This window comes from Rattus rattus, chromosome 11, assembly GCF_011064425.1.
Source record: "Rattus rattus isolate New Zealand chromosome 11, Rrattus_CSIRO_v1, whole genome shotgun sequence".
Classification (NCBI taxonomy): domain Eukaryota; kingdom Metazoa; phylum Chordata; class Mammalia; order Rodentia; family Muridae; genus Rattus; species Rattus rattus.
In genome coordinates, this window is record NC_046164.1 from 73,688,270 (window position 1) to 73,711,619 (window position 23,350).

Here is a 23,350-nt window from a genome sequence, read left to right on the forward strand (position 1 = left end):
TGCAAAATGATACATCAGCATCCTCTAGCTTTGGATTTGACTGCAGTTTTCAAAAAGTATTCTTGTGCGGTAGCACAGGCTCACACCTTTAATCCTGGCACTCAGGCAGAAGCAGGCAGACCTCTGAGTTTGAGGCTAACCTGATATACAAAGTGAGTTCTGGGACAACCAGGATTACGCAGAGAAACTTCCTCAAAACACGAAGTACTGAACATGTATATTTTTTGACATTCCCTAAACAATACAACAGAATAACTTTATCCATAACGTTTACATTTACGGGGTATTATAAACACTCTGGAGATGATTTCAAATGTACAAGAGACTGAATGTGGGTTAGGTGCCAATTCTGTGACATTCTACATAAAGGACAAGCCCACGAGTGATATCCACAAGGTCCTGTGGATGCTGAAGGGCCATTGTGCTGCCTTGTAAGGCCTCACTCAGCAGCTTGGCTGTGGGACCCTGGCTTTATAGCTAAGGGCACACTCGGTACATGAGTAACTCTGCAGAGGTCATTAGCATCATAATCTGTATGGTCCCAGAGGGCGTCTCACTGTCTAAGCATTGCTCTAAAACCATGAGTAGCCAGCCCTGGCATCTGGTCAAATTCTGGGGAGCTAGCAGATAGTGTGGTAGCAGCCATGGATGTGGTCCCCGGGAGTGGGTTGGTGGTACCACCTGTGTTCCTGGTGGGGAATGGATCTGGATCACTCTGTGTTCCGGACAAAGGCTAGCTGAAGAGGAGGATGAATCATGGTGGAGAAGGCCAGCTTAGTCAGCACCCCATGCTGCTGTCTGTCCCCATCATTTACACCCCAGCCGTCCCCTCCTGATAGCTCAGGGTCAAGGAGCACACGGTGCAGGGTGTGCTCTGTTCAAGGACGCCTGGCTGTGGCATGAGTGTTCTGTTTACAGTGTGGCAAGATGCCGTACCTGGCTAAGAGGTTCTGCAGGCTGTCCCTTATGTGCCCAAGCCTTAGTGGGAGGCAGTTGGACCAGAAGTCTAGAGCTTCTTGTCTGGAGAGGTCACCTTGCTAAAGGACAGCTACTGCCAGTGCTTTGAGTAGCTGGCTGTGGGGACAGGCCTGAGAGAGAAATGAAAAGCACTAGCACATCCTGTTCTCCCTGACAGTGAAGACTGTGGGCAAGCATAGTGTGGGAGTCTGGTCTGTGGGGCTGAAGGTCCAGTCCCACCCCTGCCCTCTGCGCTGTGGACTATAGTAGCTCTCAGGTTCTCTCTTACATGCACTTGCCTTATCTGGACTGTAGACTGGCTAATCAAGAGGTCACCTAAACACTGATCCCCAGTTCCAGCAGGCCTGTAATAATGACAATATTGACAGCCAGAGTTTAAAGAGGGCTTATATGGGTTTGGTGCAAACATGAATGCTCTGATGCTCACAGCCACCCACGGGCCACCTAATGTCCCTGCTTGCACAGGAAACAGAAGAGAGGTCAAATGACTGTTCAGACCAGAGCTAGAAAGCAGGAGTCCTGGATTTAAATTTAGGAGTAAGCTCTTACCCCTTACCCCACATAACCTCCCTAGAAACTAGGGTAGCAGGACCTGAGCTCAGTGCCATCCTAACAGTGACCCTTGAGTAAATGGCACTGCTGTGGGTACCTTCTTATCTCACCATGTATCAGACTGCAGAGGTCCTTAGAGATCTCCTGGCTTAACCACCCTCCTCCCACTGCACAGTAGGGCCCTAAGAGGGTGAGTGACAGCCCCAGCTTCATCTGACACAGCTGCTCTTCTCTGAGGTAGTTCAGCTCTGGCTCTTAGGGAGGTTCATGAAGGAGGTTCGCTACCATGTATATGTGTGGGGGGGAGGGGTCACATAAACAGCCCAGCCCCACTGGGACTTATTTGGTTTTTAGTGTGGCTGAACATGCAGGCAGAGAGGTGCGCGGCCTAGATTCCCTCCTGGCTAGTGTTTGCAGGGGTATAAATAGAGGCTTCCCTGCTCTGAAACATGTTCTGTGACCAGGGTGCTTCACGGTACCTCTTCATGGTTTTAATACATACCTTTTTGGGTTTAAAGGGGCCAGCCTGGGATGGTGGTGTGGCGAGTGAATAGTACAGTGACAGCATGACTTGGTGGAGACGTCAGTGGTCAGTAGTCAGACCCAGCTCAGCTGCCTGCTCGTGCAATGATCTCGACTAGATTACTTTACCTTTGGGGCCTCAGTGCCCTTACCCTGAAATCTCATGGCCCCTCAAGCACCCATCCAGGGGCGCATGCACGCAGAGGATGCACGTAAAGCTCTTAACTCAGGACCACAGCTCCAGTGACACTCCCTTGACGCCAAGCATGAGTGTTAGCTTCAGTTCATAATCCTTTTATTTATGGTGCTAGTGATTGAACCCTGTTGTTGTAAATAAATAAAAATAAAGTAAAAGTAAAAATGTATAAACGAAAACCGGGGGTGGAATGTTTTCCCTCAGGGTGTTTTTCCCTGCTAGGGTTCCACACCTCAGTGCCCCAGATATCTGCTGGATATCTTGGCATAAACTCAGCCCAGCCACACTTACTTAAATTGAGACTCTTTCTTAAAAAAAAAAAACACACTCATTTAGCATTAAAGCAATCCAGCGTCTAGATTTGGCAGATCCACATTACACTGTCCTAATCCCAGTTCCCAAATTACTCATCCCTGCACCTTTTATTTACCAAGTCTCCAGCTTCTTCTCCCCCCTGGTACCTCTAACTCCTCTCAGTTCCCCATCGTCTCTCCAACTCCCTCTCTTCTTCCTCCTGGCTTCCTTCTCTAACCCCTCCTCCCTCAACTGTCAATCCTCACCCCCCCCTCCTCAGGTTCCACTCGCTCAACTGTCTCCAACTGTCAACTGTCAACCTAACCTCTGAATCTAATCCCCCTCTCACTCCCAACTCCTACCTCTGCCCAAATCTCACGCTCTTGCCTTTATTTAACAAATTCAGAGAAAACCCCAAGGCAAACCACAACATTTCCCCCTTTTTGTCCAGTTAAAAAACTTTTTCCTATACATAGGTGAACTAAGCATCATTATTACCATTCTGCAATTTATAAAACCAACAATATGCTGATCACCCAGTCCACCAACTCTGTTCATTAACCATGTCATCTATACTAAAAACTATACTTGACTATATCCTGGTTCTAGATCCTATGCCACCCTAAAACTACTCTAACAGATTTATCATCTTTCTCAATACTAAACCATTCGGGTTGTCTATGAGACTACTAGTCTCCAACCACATCAGAAATCCAAGAATGATTAATATTACCTGAAAACATAGGAAGCACAAAACATGGCTTCCAAGCTTAGCCAATTTTATAAAGACTGCTGATCACCTGGACAGTCCCCTTATTCCTTAATATGCTGGAGCATCAGTCTTCAGCCTTCTGGCCCAGGATCATCTGACAGACCTTATCAATGCCAGATTTTGAAGGGCTGATCACCCTGCCTAAGAGATTATCAGTCGACTATTCTGCATAATTTGTCCCTTTCTGGACAGTGTCTTGTCTGTAGATGAATTGAAGCAATTTGCTCAGTGGCTGCGTTACCACGATTTGAGCAACTCCATTGATGCTCAAGTTCTTCTTCGAGTCTAAGGGCCCTGTCAGAAGCAGACAAGTCTCTAGTAAAATGATCTAGATGAAGAAATGTCCATAAACAGGTTATTCTTTGGACTTCTGATGCCCTTTGAAGATTTCCTATCTACATATGCGTTTCTGAACTGTTAAGCATAGAGTACCGTTGGCCCTCTCTAATCAAGTATTTAAAACCCATCTAAACTGACTTAGAACCATAACCTTGCCATCTGACCCTTAGCTGGTACTGGTTAATCAACTAAAATAATACGTATAACAGCAGTTATAGGACCGGTCTAAGACTTGTATTCTTAGATGCATAGTGGAGGCACAATGCCCATGTTAAAGTAGCAATATTAATCTCAATTATAAATCAACAAGAAAGTATACCATTGAAAACCTAGCATTTGTGTAAAATGCATTCTATACCAATGAAAAGATTACAGCTTCAACTTTGTATCAATTACAAACATTTCTATCAATGTAAAATATAGCGGTAAAATTTTGTTTAAGAGTAAGTTTGCCAATCTATCTGTTTGTCTATTTCTCTAATTTCTATGTATTACTATATCTAAGAAGGATACAAAAAGGAAAGGAAAAGTAGCAATCCCTGAGTTTACATTCTCTAGTTTCCCCTGCCCAAAGCTACATTTGTATTGTATCCCTTAAAAGAAAAACTTATCCACAGTTCTTAAAATAAACAGAACCATCCACCCCAACATAAGGAAATGGGACGACGATCTTCCTTGTCTGCTTCTAGCTGGATTGGGCGAAGAATTCCTTCTGGGGCCCAAGGGGTATTAGGAAAAGTTGGCTTTGTCGAAGTAGAGCTAGCCGGGATTTGCCTGCCAGTCATTCTGTGCTGAGAAAGTTCATCGCTTAGCTGACATCTTGACTATGACAGTCTGAAGGGCTGGATAAGTAAGATGTCCATTCTGGGAAAGTTCTGAAAGCAGGCCTTTAAATCAAGCATCTTCAGTGTAATTAAGGGAGAATCAAACACGAAGTTGGACTGGAAAGTCTCGGAATCTCAGCATCCCAGAGTGTGTATCATTTCAGAGCTATCTTTCTCTTCCTTCATCCTGCAGCACACAAAACTTTACAAGCATTATATAGTTCTATAAGCATTTTCAAATGGGATAAGCAGGGTGCACAGTTTAGTAAATAAAGATCAAAAAAAAAATGACTACCTTTTTTCAGGTTAGGTTAATCATATAATCAAACCGTAACATAATTTTGTAATACATACGTATTACAAGTTATGAGGAATTTGCACTCAAAATATCACTGGCTGTTTATAGACATTTCAGTCTCAGCCAGTTCATACACTGAGACCTAAACAACCTCATATATACATCACCTATTTGTTGATGTCTTAGTCTCCTTTTTCTTCTGTGTTGCCAAGGACTTCAGGAGGTCTCCCCTGTCATTTCTGATTTTTATCAGCTTGGAAGGAACCCACAGCTTTTCTTCTCCTGTAGAAACATAGGCATAACCCTTCCCCAGCGTAACACATTTCCATTTTCCATTCTGACGTCAGAATATCCTTAATATAAACAGGCTGGTTTAGTTCAGTAGTCTTTTCCACAATCCAATGTCTTTCAGCAGCTGTGCTGTTTTGTTCATCAGCATTTAAAAAATTTAAGGTTAATAAAGCACTATGTATCCTATCTCTGGGAGTTTTTTTGACCCTTTTGCCTGTTAAGCATCTCCTTTAGACTTCGATTAGATCTCTCCACAATAAACATCCTGTAGGATTGTGTGGTATACCTGTAACATGTTTTATATTATAATAGTCAAAGAAAGCGCTTAATCTTGTTAGAGATATATGCTGGACCATTGTCCGTTTTAATTTGTATGGGTATTCCCATTATAGCCATAACTTCTAACAAATGTGTAATTACAGAATCGGCCTTTTCTGACGTTAAGGCAGTTGCCCATTGAAATCCTGAATATGTATCTATAGTATGATGTATGTATTTCAGCTTACCAAACTCTGTAAAATGGAGAACATCCATTTGCCAAATTTCATTTCTTTGGCTACCCTTAGGGTTAGTTCCTGTAGGCAATGGAGTTTGATTATATAACGAGCAAGTAGGACATTGCCTCACAATCTCTTTGGCTTGTTGCCAAGTGATAGAAAATTCTTTCTTTAAGCCTTTGCTGTTAACATGGTGTTTTTTATGAAATTCTGAAGCATCTAGTACACTTCCTATCAGTAGCTGGTCAATTTCATTATTACCTTGTGTCAGAGGGCCTGGCAGACCTGTATGGGATCTTATGTGTGTTATATATAGTGGGTAACTCCTATTTCTGATTTTTGTTGTAGCTGAATAAATAGTGATGTCAATTGAATCATCCTGAATAAGTTCAGCAGTCTCTATGTGCAAAACAACCCTTTCTGCATATTGAGAGTCAGTTACTATATTAAGAGGCTCTCGAAAATCTGACAACACCATGAGTATTGCATACAGTTCAGATTTTGAACTGACTTATAGGGACTCTCAGTCACCTTGTTTACATTTTCCGATTTATATCCTGCCTTCCCTGACTTACTGGCATCAGTGTAAAATGTAGAGGCTCCAGATATTGGAGTTCCCTTTACTATACGAGGGAGGATCCAGTTAGTTCGTTTTATGAACTGAAGTCTTTTGCTTTTAGGGTATTTGTTGTTAATGTCTCCTAAGAAGTTACTGCATGCTCTTTGCCAATGTTCATTTTGTACCCACAAAGAGTTAATTTCTGCATTAGTAAAAGGTACCACAATTTCAGCCGGATCCATTCCAACTAATTGTCGAAGTCTCAATTTTCCTTTAAGTATCAATTCAGAGACCTTCTCAATGTAGGTTTTCAGTTTCTTACTCTGTTTATGTGCTAAAAATATCCATTCTAAGATATAATCTTCTCTTTGCATGAGAATTCCTGTAGGGGAATGAGTAGAGGGCAAGATGACTAATATGCAGGCCATCTTTGGATCAATCTGATCCAGATGTGCCCTGCAGTTTCCTTTCTACTAAAGCTAGCTCTTTCTCAGCCTCAGCTGATAGTTTCCTTGGCTATTTAATTCTTTATCGCCTTGTAGTGTTTGAAATAAATTGCTCAACTCTTGAGTGGTCAAGCCAATCACAGGCCTCAACAGTTAATGTCTCCAAGTAGTTTCTGAAAATCATTAAGTGTCCTTAATTTGTTTCTTTTGATTTGCACCTTTTTGTGGCCTAATTCTTTTGTACACTTATTTTATACCCTAGATAATTAATAGAATCCCCTCTTTGTATTTTCTCAGGGGCGATTCTTGTAATCCCCAACATGGTAATGTTTTTTACTTCATCAAACATTCTTTCCAGGATATTTATATCTGAATCAGACAATAAAATGTCATCCATGTAATGATAAATAATAGATTGGGGAAATTTTTTGTGAATTATATCTAATGGCTGCTGTACAAAATATTGACACAAGGTTGGGCTATTTAACATTCCTTGTGGAAGGACTTTCCATTGATATCTTTTTATGGGGCGACCTCTATTAAGGGTAGGCACCGAAAAGGCAAACCTTTCCTTATCGCCTTCATGTAGAGGAATAGTGGAAAAAGCAATCTTTTAAGTCAATCACTATAATAGGCCACTCCCTAGGCAACAAAGAAGGCAGTGGGATCCCAGGCTGCATGGAACCCATCGGCTGAATAATCTTATTAATTGCTCTGAGATCTGTCAATACCCTCCATTTGCCAGACTGTTTTTTAATGACAAATATTGGAGAATTCCAAGGGCTGGTGGACTCCTCTATATGCTGAGCCTCCAGCTGCTCCTGGACTAGCTGCTCTAATGCCTGTAGTTTTTCTTTTGTCATGGACCACTGATCAATCCAGATGGGTTGGTCAGTCAGCCACCTTAGTGGCAAGGCTGTTGTTGTTTTAACAGCAGTGGCTCCTTGGGGTAGCACTAAATTGTCAGCCTCTGCTGTATCTTGCTTATGGACAGCTTGGACAGTCTCTAACTGTCCTTGATAACATTCCCTGACTAATTTAAAGTTTTTTATTAGGAGTCTGATGAATTTTAGGGGCCAGAACCTGAAACTGAGGGATATTAATTTGAGTTTTCCACTGCTGTAGTAGATCTCTTCCCCATAAATTAATGGCTATATCAGCCACGTATGGCCTTAATTTTCCTACCTGACCTTCTGGTCCTATACATTTAAGCCACCTGATGCTTTGTTTTATTTGGGATAAAGTGCCAACACCTTGAAACTGCATATCCACTCCTTGAAGTGGCCAACTAATGGGCCAAGATTTTGGAGAGATGATGGTAACATCTGCTCCAGTGTCAACCATTCCTTCAATTTCGATATTATCTACCAGTATTTTTAGTTTTGGCCTTTGGTCCTCTATAGACGTTAGCCAAAATATTCGTTTTGAAGTCTTGTTGTTTAATCGTTCTGAGGAGGAGAACTCTCCCTGCCTGGTATTGGGGCCTGCGAGAGGCCCCCTTGGGAGTTTTTTGTCAGGATGCGGTCCCATCTGTCTGTTGTTGCTGTACACTTCCTAGTCAAATGTCCATATCTGCCACATCTTTGACACATTCTAGGAGGCACAGTCCCCCTTTTTGTATCACTTTGGTTTTTATTACAGTAATATCTGAGATGGCCCTGCTCACCACAATTAAAACATTTGAAATCTTGGGTCATCTCTAGCTGTCCAGTGGCAGCTTCTCCTATCAAAGTAGTATCAGGAGAACAAGATCCAACATCAGCTGTATATCTAATCCACTCATCTATTGGTGCGGACCTTGCCTTTAGTGGTCTAATTACTTCCCTGCATTTGGTATTTGCATTTTCAAAGGCTAAAGACTCAATTATCGCCTTTCTTGCCGCTGAATCTGATACACTCCTTTCCACAGCTGAGGTGCCTTTGTAAAAGTCAGGAAGGTTTCTTTAGGACCTTGTATGACTTGAGTGAATGTTTCAAGTCTTTTCCCTGATTCTGCGACTTTGTCCCAGGCCTTTAAGGCTGACAATCGACACCATGACAGAGTTTCTTCGTCATATAGCCTGCACCTCTACTTCAACAAGCGGCCTTCACCAAGCAGTTGATCTGTGGAAATCTCTCTGCCCCTAGCTCTATTTTGTCTTGCTATCTCCCTCACTTCTTCTCTCCCACCATGAAATCCATTGCAAATTTTCAGCAGGCTCTAGAATTGCTCTTACCATATCTTTCCAGTCTTGGGGATTACTCTATTTTTAATAGCCCAAGAAATTAAGATTTGTTTTACAAATGGCGAATGCATTCCAAAATTAGTTACACTTTCCTTAAATTTCCTTAATTCTAATACATCCATGGGTTGCCATTCAAATTCTTCATAACCCTGTGGATGATCATCGTTTGGAGGCCTTTGTTGCACACTAACTGGATAGACTAAAGTTTGTTTCCTAAAAACCTTAGGTTGGCTTTCCTTAATTTTATCTTCTGTCTCTACCTGAGTTTTTTCTTTAGTTGTAATTTTAAATTCCTCTCTTAAAGTCTGTATCCGTGCTTCATATTTCTCTTTCTGTCTTTCCCCCTGTTCTTTGAGTTCCTGAATTCTCTGTTCAAGTTTTTGCTTCCACACTTTGAATTTTTCTTTATATTGTACTTCTAATAATTTGTTATCCATTATCTTTTGATTGATTAATTTTAAAAAGTTATTCTCTAAGTCTTGCTTCCAAACCTCATTACTTTCTCTCTGCTGTTCAGTATGATCTGTGAGCTGTTGTATGTTCTGTTCTAACATCCTTTCTAGTTTCTGTCTATCACTTTCATTTTCATCTTTCTGTCTCTTATTCTGATCTATAATTTTCTGTGTCTTCAATTCTAGTGTTCCTTCTAGGCTACATTGCCAAGATTTAATTTTCTCTTTCTGTTGTTCATGTTGTTCCATAATTACCTGTATCTTCTGTTCTAAGGCTAGAAATTTGCTATTTAGGGCTGTGTGCTGTTGTATGTTCTGTTCTAACATCCTTTCTAGTTCCTGTCTATCACTTTCATTTTCATCTTTCTGTCTCTTATTCTGATCTATAATTTTCTGTGTCTTCAATTCTAGTGTTCCTTCTAGGCTATATTGCCAAGATTTAATTTTCTCTTTCTGTTGTTCATGTTGTTCCATAATTACCTGTATCTTCTGTTCTAAAGCTAGAAATTTGCTATTTAGGGCCCTGTCTTTTGAGAAGATATAGTAAATCAGAAGAATGAATATTGCAATACTGGTAAATGATAAAGTGTCTTTTTCCTCAAAATTCTCAACTTTCAGACCATTCAAAATATCATTCCATAAGGCCCAAAAGATATTCATTATGTTTCTCATCTTTAAGTATCATAAAGTTATATATCTCTCTTACATCAAAGTAGTATCTGATCTGAAGCCCCTTGTACCTTTTTCTCCCTCTGCTTCAGAATACGTGCAGTCCTCTCGATTCTTCGTAGACCCTCCAGACCCAGTCAATTCCCAATCCACTAGTACTCCTGCCTATTCTGGGGTTGAGAGGGAAGTAAACTTTTATCTCAGGTTAGTTGAGTTCTAATGGTTTAGTTGGGCGCCATATGTTGTTGTAAATAAATAAAAATAAAGTAAAAGTAAAAATGTATAAACGAAAACCGGGGGTGGAATGTTTTCCCTCAGGGTGTTTTACCCTGCTAGGGTTCCACACCTCAGTGCCCCAGATATCTGCTGGATATCTTGGCATAAACTCAGCCCAGCCACACTTACTTAAATTGAGACTCTTTCTTAAAAAAAAAACACACTCATTTAGCATTAAAGCAATCCAGCGTCTAGATTTGGCAGATCCACATTACACTGTCCTAATCCCAGTTCCCAAATTACTCATCCCTGCACCTTTTATTTACCAAGTCTCCAGCTTCTTCTCCTCCCTGGTACCTCTAACTCCTCTCAGTTCCCCATCGTTTCTCCAACTCCCTCTCTTCTTCCTCCTGGCTTCCTTCTCTCACCCCTCCCCCCCCAACTGTCAATCCACCCCCCCCCCTCAGGTTCCACTCGCTCAACTGTCTCCAACTGTCAACTGTCAACCTAACCTCTGAATCTAATCCCCCTCTCACTCCCAACTCCTACCTCTGCCCAAATCTCACGCTCTTGCCTTTATTTAACAAATTCAGAGAAAACCCCAAGGCAAACCACAACAGAACCCATGGCCGCATGCGCACTAGGCAAGTGTTTTGCCCCTGAGCTGCAGCCTAGCGGTGACATGCAGATATGCGTTAGCATGTTTCTCTATGCTGCTCCTGAGACAATAGCTGAGTGTTCTCATCCACTGCCTTATAGTCACACAGTAAAACAACACGGGTCAAGAAGGGACAGTGACTCGCATAAGGTCACACAGCTGGTTTCTCAGTACCCTGTGATTTTGTCCAGTCCAGTCTGTTGCAAAGCCACTGTTCCACTTCACGTCAGCCTCCCAGAGGGACACCTTCCTCCACCCTCCTTTTCCCATTACTCTCCAGAGCCAGCAGCTCCTTGGAGCTTCAAGCTTCGTGAATGGCTTGGTTAAGCACTCGGCCGTTAAGCGTTCATCTCTTACAATTTCAATCCAATTCCTATAAGTTTATTGGCAAGACGGGGTGCATTAGAGCTGCCAAATATAATAGATCAAGTCCTCGTGTCTGGGATGCAGCTTCTCGGAAGTAATGGGAGAAGAGAGGTTTTATACGTTTTCATTTGGAATGACTAGCTGTTCCCGATCCCATTACAGCCCCTGACTTAATGGCTGCCATCCCTGTCTGCTGCAGGAGCAACTTTCTCCATCAGCCAGCTTGGCGGCCTGAGCCATCCAGGGCAATTGTTTGTCTCTCCTTCTCTCCCCAGTGCCTGAGCCATCCAGGGCAATTGTTTGTCTCTCCTTCTCTCCCCAGTGCCTCCCTCCCGAGGTGTATTCCCCCATCTCTTTGCTCCGTGGATTGGCTCCCGGAGTCAGTCTTGTTTGCCAGGTACTTGCAGTCCGGGGCTTTGGCTACTACTCCAGGCAGCTAGCTACCTTGTAACCTCAGGGTAGTCGTTTCCATCTTTCTGGGGAGGCCTCAGCATCCTGCTCTAGCCTCGGTGTTTGCCGGTCCCTCTGGGTGGCTCCACTGTGCTGCAAGACCCAAGGCTTGGCTGTGAGAGTAACAGAATCACTACCCACCTTGGGCTCCAGACTCCTGGCGTGGGAATGGTGGCTGAGGGAACTGTTGCTGAAGGGCCCGAAGACATTTCCATCTGATGCTGGCTGGGAACCTCCTCCCCCAAGATTCAGTAGTCTCCTCAGGAAGCTGTCAGCACCTGCTGTGGAACTCTCTGGCTTCTCTGAGCTCTGAGCTAGCTAGGAGGGAGGACACTTTGTAACAGAATTTTTAGGGGACCTGAATGTGCTTTCTGCTTACCAGCTGTGTGATGTTAGGCAAATCACTTCCTCCCTCTGAATCCCAGTTGTCCCAAAGAGAACATGGTAACTCGTTAATTTATTCTGCAAAGGCTTGATTGTCTACTCTAGTCCAAGTACCATTCAGGTGCTGGGGCACGGCAGAAACAGCAAACTATACTTGCCCTCGTGCATTTGTATTCCTGTTGGAGGAGAAAGACAGTGACATAACAAGTGATTTATTGCTCTCAAGGAGATAAGTGCAATGAGGAGAAATAAAACAGGGAGTGGCGAGAACTGAGGAGGATCCTGTTGCTCAGATACAGTGGTCGAGCTCAGATACAGCAGTCATGGTAATTACCAAGATTACAGCACTGAGCGCGAGCCTGGGACAGTATCTGAGGGACAGCATCCAGGCCCAAGGGCAGCAAGTACACACGAGAAGGCAGCCAAATGAATGTCTGGCGTGTGAGAGGAGCAGAGAGAAGGCCTAAAGGAGAGGACACAGGAGGTCCCTGGTGTGACCGGGAAAGGAGGCTAGGCAGAGGGCTTGCGGTCGTCCTCCAGCCTGCCCACCATTAGAATTACCTACCAGCTCTTAAAAGAGAGATCTCCGAACTTGGATCTCAGACCCTGAAGCTTTAGCTGGGCTGATCAGTGTTGGGGACTGCACAGCAGAAGTGTAAGGTCCCTATGCAGTGAGGCCTCTTCCTCCTAATTGTCAGCCCTACAGACTCCGCAGGAAGCTGGCCTGTAAGGAAAGCCGCGACCAGGTCTGACTTGCAGTGCTCAGTTGAGGGCCCTGGCTCAGAGCCCTGGTGCATGGAGTTTTCTTCAGTGGTCTGATCGAGTGTTTTGTGACTTTGCAGGAGGCCCCCGCATAGGGTGGATGTGCCATGGGGAAGCGATACTTCTGTGATTACTGTGACCGCTCCTTTCAGGACAACCTCCACAACCGAAAGAAACATCTAAATGGGCTGCAGCACCTCAAGGCCAAGAAGGTGTGGTACGACATGTTCCGAGGTGCGTGCGACCCCTTCGGGGACAGTCTGGGAAGGACGGTTTTCCCTTATGTTTATTTTTATTTTATGTATATGCGTGCTTGCTCGCATGTGTGTGAGCATACCCCATGTGTGCTGGATGCCTGTGGAAGTCAGAAGAAGGTGTCAAACGCTCTGTAGCTGGAGTTAGGGAGGGTTGGGAACCACCATATGGGTGTTGCAAACTGAACGCAGGTCCCTGCAATAGCAACAAGAGCTGCTCTTAACCACCCAATCATCTCTTCAGCTCTGTCATCTTTTTAACTGTATGTGGGCCGTGCGTGCATGCATGCGTGTGTGTGCATGCATGCGTGTGTGTGCGTGTGTGTGTGTGTGTGCATGTGTGTGTGTGTGTGTGTATATGTGGTGATGCACACCTTTTATTTAAGCACTTGGGATATAGTGGGGTTCGAGGTGAGGCTAGTGAGCAGTCTATATAGTCTACATAGTGGGCTCTAAGCTGGCCAGGCTTACATAGTGAGACCCCGAGTTTAAAGAGCAAAGCCAAAGGCTGAAGCTATAGCTCAGGGGTGGGCTGTTTGCCTAGCATACAGACGACCTTATGTTTCATCTCCAGCACTGCAAGCCAGGAAGTCAAAGAAAGAATAGAGAGGGAGCAGGCCAGGGTGGAAATTCCTTTCCTAGCCACGTGACCAAGGATTCTGGGTTCTGCCTACCATGGACTGTCTCAGAGACACTGAGTCAGAAGAGGCCTCTTTAAGGAGTTGGTCTTTAGCCTCTGGCTGAAATATAAGGACCCTTCTGACAACTCCTGGGAGCAGAGGGAGGGGGTGCAGCCTGGAAGAGAAGCATGGAGAAGCTGAAACTGACCGTGGGCAGTGTCTGGATCTTCAGGGCGACCTTACAGAGAATGCTGCTGGCTACAGTAGGGCATGGGAAGTGGCTATTCATGGTGTGCACAGGGCCTGTCTCCATAGACAGCCACAGGTGGGAGCTGTACTGAGCCAGCTGAAGGACATGGGACAGCATTGTGGCTGCCATGGACCGGAGTTCCCCCAATGAGGTGGGTGGTGTCTGTGCACCTGCGGTTCAGAGCTGGCTAGTTACAAACTGAGTCTTAGCAGCCAAGAAGGCAGGAAAGGGGAAGCCATGTCTTCTGAGTGACTGTAAGTTAGTGGCTCTCCACCCTGACTGTGCCTTTCGATTATCTATACCTTAAAAGGAAACTGGTAGTGAGGCTGAGTAGCTTGGAGGTGTTACTGAGGCGAGAGGACCGCTTGAGGCCAGCAGGTTTTTGTTTTGTCCTTTTAAACAGGATCACTCCAGCACAGGGTAACCTGGAACTCACTATGTAGCCCAGGCTGCCCTTGACCTGCAGCAATTCTCCTGCCTTAGCCTCTTAAGTGTAGTAGAACTGGCATGAGTCACTAAGCCTGACACATCCAGGAGTTTGAAGCCAGCCTAGGTTTACTGCAAGACCTCATCTCAATCGGAACAACACTGACCCTCAGATGCAGGTTTCAGGGTAGGGGTTGGGACCAGCCATGGTTGTTTGTTTTGAAGACAGAGTTTCACTCTGTAGCCTGGCTCTCCTGGAACTCACTGTGCAGACCAGCGATGGCATCTTGAAATCTCCCCTGCTTCAGGTGAGGCTCAGAGACTTGGCAGAGGAGCGTGGCCCACCAGCCAGTTGTGGGCTCAGAGCCTGAGAGTGGAGGTAGGGTGGCAATTCCAGATCAGCGGGCTCCTCAGAAACCTGGCATCAGGCAAGTCCTCCTGTCTTCCAGATCCAGAGGAAACTGGTCTGGCATCAACTTGGCCAAAATCATCTTGGCATTAGCTCCCAGTCCCAGGTCCTGTGTTCAGGGCTGAGCAGCAGAGGTCTTCATAGTCCTTACAGAAAGGTGAAAAGGCGACGCCATGAGCACCCTCCTCAGGACTCTACATCATTAGCCACGCTGTCCTTTCAGCAGCTCTGTGAGGAAGGCTGGTGGCCAGGACCCCCACTTATAGATGATGACCCTAAATATAGAGCATCCAGGGTCTCTGTGGGTGGCCGAGCTGGCACATGAGCTCTCGCAACTTCCTCAGGAGGCCTCCCTTGAGTAGTGTCCCCTTGCTTAACCCTGAGAGGTGCTGTGTGTGTCACCTCGAGCTGAGGCTTCACTCAGCACTATTCTGTCCCTTCAGACAAATCCACGAGCCAACCAACAAACATGGTTAGGACAGGCCCAGACCCTGAAGACCAGCTGCCCGTCAGCCGCTGACAACGTGAGCCTAATTTTGTTGTATGTAAAACAGACATAACAGTAGGGGAAGGAGGGCAGTAGTCCCATGGTGACTAGTACAGAATGGTATCTGAAGCAGGAACGACGTCTGTGTGTCCCCAGAAGCATTGACCTCAGGCCCTTTGTCCCATGAGCTCAGTCATTCAGCCACTGCTCAGCGAGTACCTGGTACTGAGTACTGAGCTCACAGCCTCTGAAGACTCAGGGCTGGTGAAGCGGGGCTCTCCTTTCATTCAGTGTCCTATGAGTTACTCTTTGCATCTATGTGTGTGTGTGTGTGTGTGTGTGTGTGTGTGTGTGAATGTGCACGTGTGTGTGAGTGTGAATGCACACGAGTGTGTGTGTATGAGTGTGTGTGCGAGTGTGAATGCGTGTGTGTGTGAGAGTGTGAATGCGCACGTGTGTGTGTGAATGTGTGTGTGTGAGTGTGTGTGTGTGTGTGAGTGTGTGTTTGTGAGTGTGAATGCGCATGAGTGTGTTAGTGTGTGTGTGCGTGTGCGTGCGTATGTGGACAACTTGTGAGAATCTGTTTTATTCTAGCATGTGGGTTCTAGGTGTGGAACTCAAGCCTTTAGACTGGGCAGCAAGCACCTTTACCTGCTAAGCCATCTCCAGGGCCCTGCGCTCTTTTATGTAAGGTGTTTGGGCAAAGCCCTCGGCTTGCTCTGGCTTCTGTGTTCTCCTGACATTTCCCCCTTGCCCTGCATCTCCTCTCTGTGGACTTGTCCCTCCCACTGTCCTCCCACGTTGGGACATTCCCTGAACCTCAGAACCCAGACTGCACATCCTCAGGAAGGGCCAGGTCGTCGGTGACAGGGTCGACACTTACTGCCACGCCATCCATGTTCAGTAGTGCAGCTGTGGACTGGAAGGAAGGATAGGGTCTCGTTTGATCTGCACTTAAAGCCACAGCCTGGCACAGTGCCTGGAACCCAGGAAGAACATGCTAAGTGACACTTCAGAGACAAAGGACTAAATGAGCAAACAAGCATGGGCCCAGGGGCAGCTGGGTATTTGGAAAGGTGAAGCTTGCAGGACTGACAGACTGCAGGTCACAAAGAGCTTTACGTGTCAATGGAGGAGCCAGGCGTCTCCAGTAGGATCTGCTGCAGGGTCCTTCAGAGGCACTGGGGAATTTTTTGCGATTATAATGACTCTCCTTGGAGGAATTAAAACAGAACTGGAAAATGTGTACATGTATAATCCTAGCACCTGGGAAGCTGAGGCAGGAGAATAAAGAGTTTGAACTAGCCAGAGCAGCACAGTGAGTCCAAAGCCAGCAGGGTTTCATAGCGAGATCCTATCCTAGGAGGGAAAAATACAAGTGAACCTGAGACTCACCCCTGGCGATGCAGGCCTGTAATCCTGGCCCCTCTGGAGGCTGATTCAGGAGGATCATGAGTTCAAGGCCATCCAGACTACAGAGAACCTGAGAGGCATAGATTGATTGCCCATGCATTTTCATAAATGCCGCATGCTTCTGAAGTGAGTTGGGCAGAGAGACACCAGCCAGAGGCTGGGTAGCATGGGATTCTCCCACACTCAGCCATCCACTCAGGGTCCCTTGTCTAATCCAGGCTCAACCCTCCAGCCAGCCTCAGTGGTCCTAGGCCCAGAAGAATTCTAGAAGGTAGACCATGAGTGTCCGTAGTCCCAGTGACAGATGGCTAGTTCTCCAGCCTAGCGGTCTCACACTGCATGGATTCTCTGATGCCAACTCCCAACCCAGGAGACTTTCTCCCCTCATATCCACTTGCTGCTCTGCAATGAAGTGTCCCCACAGAACTGTCACTGAAAGAGCGGGCTCTAGACTCACACGAAAGTGCAGGCCACCTCTACTGCGTGCTGACTGTATGTCCTTGTGCGGCTCAGTCCCTACCTCTGCAGGATGGAGCTGTTAGCACCCCACAGCCATCTTGTCCAGAGGGGGCAACTGTGTCTGTCTGCTTGGAAGTACCCTCTTGGGAGTGCTGGGATGGAGGGTACTAAGGCTGCCCAAGCCCCGTGATTCTAAGGTGCCAGCAGGATTGCCACCAGCTCCTCAAGCCCCCCCCCCATTTCCCTATTAAGCTTCCACCACCAGCCCTGCCACTGGGAACTTTCTTCCCTCTACAGGGGAAGACAGTGTGGAAAGACAGCAGCTTCCTGTGGCTGTGTGCACCTGGGGTTCGAGCTCAGGTCTCCTGGCCTCTGAAGAGTCCATAAAGATATGGCCAAGTGTCCAGCCTACCTTTCCTCTTGTCCAGGGTGGGTAGAAAGGCCTCTGAGGTCAGGCCTGCCTACCTTATTCAGATTTTTGTTTGTTTTCAAACAGAGTCTTGCTGGGTGTACACCTTTAATCCCAGCACTCAGGAGGCAGAGTCAGGGAATCTCTTGAGTTTGAGGCCAGCCAGGAGTACCACACAGAGAAACCCTGCCTTGAAAAACCAACAAAAAAGAAAGGAAGAAAAGGGTTGGGGGTGGGGGGAAGAAGGAGAAAGTATCTGGCTATGCGGCCTAAACTGACCTTGACCTTATTCTCATCTTGTCACCTTTCCAAGCATCAGAGGTGTGCGCCACCATGCCTGGCCTACTTACAGAGCTTTGGCTGATTGGTACCTTTCCTGCTGAGAAGCACACAACTTTAAAACCATAACTGTACAATGAGAATAAAGAGGGAAGAAATTACAGGTCAGAGTTAGAGGAGCATCCAGAATGACTCCTGGGAAGTCACGTACAGGGCTGTGGCTGGGGTGGCTTTGAGTCTCCCCCACTGATTCCAGGAGAAGAGAAGGGTTGGGGTCACAGCCTCCCCTCATCGAGCCACCCTAGGCCCCAGCAGGGGAGGAAGGAAGGAAGCCAATCGTGTGCATCAGGACTTTCCGAAAAGTTTTTCATGTTGAAATATTACATGTCATTTATAGCAAGGACATATTGTGTGACGGTCACAAACTAGAACCATCATGACATCGCTAGGTGATAGATCACCATTGTACATGTGGCCTGCAGTAAAGCAGGACATGTGTGTGCTCTGTGACTTCTCACAGGCTTGCCGGAACTAAGAAGATGGCACCCAGAGAGCCTGTGGTGCTAGCAGCCCAGAGCCTCTAGCCTAAAGCTACTTCATGGTCTTAGCTGGTCCCCAGGGGGTGTAAAGAGTGGAGGGCAACTTAGTTTGGATCCCTTTGTCCACCATCTCCACCACTGTGGCCAACCCTAGCTTATACCCCTCCATGGGTAGAAAACTCTCGTCTTAGGACTGTTACCACTGATGTCACACCCCCAAGGCTCTACCTCCCCCGTGGAGTTATCTGAATCCAGCCTTCTCTTCCAGATGCAGCTGCCATTTTATTGGATGAACAGAACAAGCGACCCTGCAGGAAATTCCTGCTGACAGGTAAGTGCTCTGCTCAGGTCCGGTCCTGACAGAAAAGCATCATCTTGTCTGGTATGTGTGACACCCTGCAGTGTGTCCTCCAGTCCCTGCCACCATCCTGAACCACTTGTAGCCTTGGCCTTAGCTGACTGGTCAGCTGAAACACCTCTAGGAATGTCTTCTCCCCTGGAGAGACCCTCAGAGGTAGATTATCATTGGCTCACTTAGAATAAGGAGGCCGTGGGAACATAAGGCAGGGAACAGTGCTGAGGTCAAGTTAGCCAGGGAGCCTGACCTCCTGTGTCCTCTTTCCCAGCAGGCAGAGCAGAGATAGGAACAGGTCTAGAATCACAAGTTCAGAGCGAGAAGCTCGAGAAGCTCGTGTGCTAGGTGTTATTTGAGGGCTTAATCCTCAGCTCATAGGAAAGTGCGTCCAGGGCTGGTGTAGCGATGCTTGCCCGTCTTCACTCGGGAGCTGAAGGCATGAGCGTTAAGAGTTCAAGCTCAGGCTGCCTGTGTGCAGCTGGCAGGGCGGTGGCGGTGCACGCCTTTAATCCCAACACTAGGCAGGCAGAGGCAGGCAGATCGCTGTGAGTTCGAGGCCAGCCTAGTCTACAGAGTGAGTTCCAGAAAAGTCAGAGCTACACAGAGAAACCCTGTCTCAAACAGACAAGCCGCCTAAAAAGGAATTAAAGCCCAGTCAAAGCCATGTAGCAAGCCCTATCCTTAGAAAAAAGAATATCTATTTCAAAAAAGAAAAAGGTATCAGTATGCAAGGGAAGCAGACACAGTTCAGGGTGGAAAGTCGGGTGACTGTGGAATAACCAGTCTCCGTGCTGTTCTGTGGGTACACAGGGGGGCTGTGTACCCCTCTCAGGGACTGGCCCCGAGCTTCCTGGCAACCAAAGCAGAGGCGGAAACCGCGGGTCTCACAGCACACAGGAGCTTACAGGGGCAGGCTCTGCTGTTGAACTAGGGAAGCCGGGCAAATGGCCAGACTCCCCTCCGGAGGCAGGGCTGCTTGACAAGTGGCCACCAGGCCTGCAGCTCAGACCCCTGTCCCCCCCACAGACTTGGCCTTGGTATGTGTGGGCTGCTGGTAGTTATCCTAGCTGAGGACACCACTGGTCTGTAATTTCCAAAGACACACTTTAGATTTCGTGATTGATAACAGGAAGCCATCCAAACACTGACTTCTCCTTGGCAGAGATGCCCCCAAGGTCTCTGAGGAGCAGTCCAGCCGCTCGTACAAGCTAAGGGAGCTGGCAAAATGCCAGATAGGGACGCAGCGTATACGGCAGCGTGGCCGAGAGAGGAAGTGTGAGCCTCTCAGGAATCCACAGGCAGCTCCTTGAGCCCCGCGGATACTAGCCCTAGAGCACAGACTGCTGATAAGGCCTGCCTGCTCATGCCTGTGTAGCCCAGCACTGACAAGCTCAGCCAGGCTCTCATGGATGCTTGGTGGGCCAGACTGGCACCCCAGGCTGCTGAGTGTTGAGTCGGGCCAGAGAGAGTCTGGTTTCTTGTAGTTGTTCCAGCCTGGGGCTGCTACTCTAGATCCTTGCCCTAAAACTCTGAGACCTGCCTGTCAGTGCCGTCAGCTGAGGTAGAGCCTTCCCGAGCAGAGAGTAACTGTCTTCCCATTGCAGGCCAGTGTGACTTTGGCTCCAACTGCAGATTCTCCCACATGTCAGAACAAGATCTGCAGGAGCTGAGCATCCAGGTGGAGGGTACGTAGAGGTGAAGCGGGGTCGAGGGGAGGGCATGGGAGAGGTTCGAGTAGCAGGAGCTTGCTCTGTGCCACGCCACGTTCTCCCTTACTGGCGTGGACTATGTGAGAAACCAAGGACTGCCCAGGCTGATGGGGAAACCTGAACCTTCCAATTGGGTGGGCGTCAGGAACAGGGCTGGGCCGTGTCCCTTGGAAATGAAACGTGTGACTTCTTCCCATGACCCTGAAGGTGTGCCCTCTGCTCACTTCTGACCCCTCCCTAGTCTCTGTTGTTCCTGCAGGCTTACTTCCTCCCTCCCTCCTTCCCCTCCCCTCCCTTCCCCGTCCCTCCTTCCCCCTCCCCTCCTCTCCCCCCTCCTCTCCCCCTCCTCCCCTCCCCTCCCTTCCCCTCCTCTCCCTTCTTCCTCCCCTCCCCTCCTTCCCCTCCCCTCCTCTCCTCCCTCCTCCCCTCCTCCCTTCCCCCCCTCCCTCCTTCCCCTCCCCTCCTCTCCCTTCCCCCTCCTCTCCCTCCCTCCCCCCTCCTTCCCCCTCCCCTCCTCTCCCTCCCTCCTCCCCTCCCCTCCCTTCCCCCCTCCTCTCCTTCTTCCTCCCCTCCCCTCCCTTCCCCCCCCTCCTCTCCCCTCCCTCCTCCCATCCCTTCCTCCTGCAGTCAGGCCACACAGAGTCCTTATTCAGCACCAGGCAAAAAAAAAAAAGTACCCTACAAAGGCTGCAAGAAATACCTCCCTACTGGGCTTGACACAAGCAATCTCAGACTTGAAAGGTGGCGGCACGCAGGAAAATCTGGAGTTTAAGGTTGTCCTCCCGAACTTGAACTGCACAACTAGTTCAAGCCTGAATTCCTGAGACCACCCCCATCCCCCCCCCCCAAAAAAAAAGGTACGAAAGAAGACACTGCCTGGGCTGAGGTTCCTTGCAGCCTGGTTGTCGTGACCTTCGTGAGAACTGGGATTCACGGCACAGTCCCATTACAGACCCGGAGGCTCCCCTCGGCTGCTCCTCACTCACCTGGAGCACCTGATGGTGGAGAGAATGAGCCAGCGCTCAGGCTGGACGACCTGCAGGCCAGCACCACAGAGGGTCTCCAGGAGCTTCCCGGGGGCAGAAGAGAGGCCTGGAGCCAGCCGGAGTCCTGGCAGTCACAGTCCCCAGCTCTTGGCTACACATGTGCTGTCTGTCAGGGAGTGAGTGGTTGGCTCACAGTGGAGGGAGCACAGGCTGTGGGCCTTGAGCAGGTGGCAGGGCTCAGTGGAAACAAAGCTAGGATGGGACCTGGGGCAGCTGACAGTTAAGTGGCTCCCCTGTAACCTTGGCTCCGGAGTAATCGTGAAGACAGTGAGAGGCTGCCTGTGCAGTGCTGGTGCAAGGCCTGCTCCTGAGTCAATATGGACCCACCAGGTTACTCTCCGCTGGTTCAAGACACCCCCTCCATCCCCCATCCCACAGGGCTGGAGAGATGGCTCAGCAGTTTAGAGCCCTGCCTGACTGCTCTTCAGAGGTCCTGGGTTCAGTTCCCAGCAACACATGGTGGCTCACAACCATCTATAGTGGGATCTGATGCCCTCTTCTGGTTGCATGAAGATAGTGACAGTGTTCTCATGTACATACAATAAGAAGACCCATCCCACACTGCACAGAGCCGGACTCCCTAGCTCTCACCCAGCGTGTATGAATTCCTTCCACTCGTTGCTGGCTTTTTTAGTACAGTGAGGAGAAAAACCAGGAAACTGACACTTATCACCTTGCCTAGGGTCAGAGACCTGGCAGGTGCAACCCCATGCTACCATCCACATTGCCTCCTGCATCCCCAATTTGAACCCCTCTTGAGAGTGAAGCTCTGTGGTCACCGTCCTGCTTCTAGCTCCCCAAGGCTTGGAGACAGCCAGCATGCCTCTGTTTTTCAGGGAGTACGGCAAGGCTTAGATCACTCGGTCATTGTGCTCCGAGGAGCTGGGAGCAAGTGGAACGAAGGGGACAGACCGGTGGCTCTGATCCTGACCTACTGGCCCACTTCCTCCTGACAGACCAGTACATCAGCCCAGGGCTTTCCCAGCACCTGCTGCCCTGTGGAAGAGTGAGATCCAGGCCAGCAGGGTTGTCCCTCACCCTTTCTTGTCACTCTGTCCTCCACAGAGGAGAGGCGGGCCAGAGAATGGCCACTGGAGACTGCCGAGCTTCCTGAGGGCCACCTGGAGGACTGGCTGGAGAAGAGAGCTAAGAGGCTAAGCTCAGCCCCGAGTAGCAGGTATGGGCCTGCTACTCTTCTGGGTTATCCCCTCCTTTTCTTCTGGGTGCTGCCTGTCCTTTGGGGAAGCTGAGGCAACTGTATGAACTGCCCAGGCCCAGGGGCCAACCATGAACGCCCCACTACTGAGTTTCCTGGAAACAGATGTGACTCCCCACTTGGCCGTGACTAAAGGTCAGGGCCCCACCTATGGCAGCTAAGCCCCCTATGTACCTGGCTCACTGTCCCCTGTAGGGCTCTGTAGAAGCAGAAACTCACAGAGACAATGGCAGAGGAAGCAGGCGCATGCTGACAGCAAGGTCATTATCCCCCTGCATCCCCAGGCCTCAGGATGCTCAGAAATAGACATCCTCTCAAAGAAGGGCTAAGGCTGAGCGTGAAAGCTGTGCTTGTCTTGTACACAGTGCTCCTGATTTTCAGACTCCTTGTGTCTCGATGTGGCCCCAAGGGACAGTGTTTTAGCTGTGCTAGGGGTGTCTGTCAGGCATTCTGTGCAATGAAAGCTTTCCTCGAGGCTCTCCTTAGGGTAAATGTTGAGCTTCTGCTCCCAGGGGAAAGGGATTAGTATTGTTATTTAATTTTTTACATTTATTTGGGAGGAGCTGTGCACACATGTGGCTTGCAGGTGAGTCAGAGGACAACTTTCTGGAGTCCATTCTCCCTCTCCCCCATGCGGGTTCCAGACTTGAGTCTTGGCTGCAGCGCCTTCCCCTGCGGAGCTGTTTCTCCAGCCCCTGCTATGGCATTTACCTGCCCTGTATTTTACCC

The 23,350-nt window shown here is 48.1% G+C and overlaps 1 protein-coding gene across 2 annotated transcripts in view; it reads left to right on the top strand.

The window, feature by feature from the left end:
• Zmat5 (zinc finger matrin-type 5) overlaps positions 1-23,350 on the top strand; it is a 39,261-nt gene that overhangs the window by 11,601 nt on the left and 4,310 nt on the right. For both annotated transcript variants that reach the window (XM_032916273.1, XM_032916274.1), the window contains exons 2-5: positions 12,831-12,984; positions 18,564-18,626; positions 20,255-20,335; positions 22,471-22,582. In XM_032916273.1, the coding sequence (XP_032772164.1) occupies positions 12,858-12,984; positions 18,564-18,626; positions 20,255-20,335; positions 22,471-22,582 (383 nt within the window). In that variant the 5' untranslated portion in view covers positions 12,831-12,857. The remainder of the gene's footprint in view (positions 1-12,830; positions 12,985-18,563; positions 18,627-20,254; positions 20,336-22,470; positions 22,583-23,350) is intronic.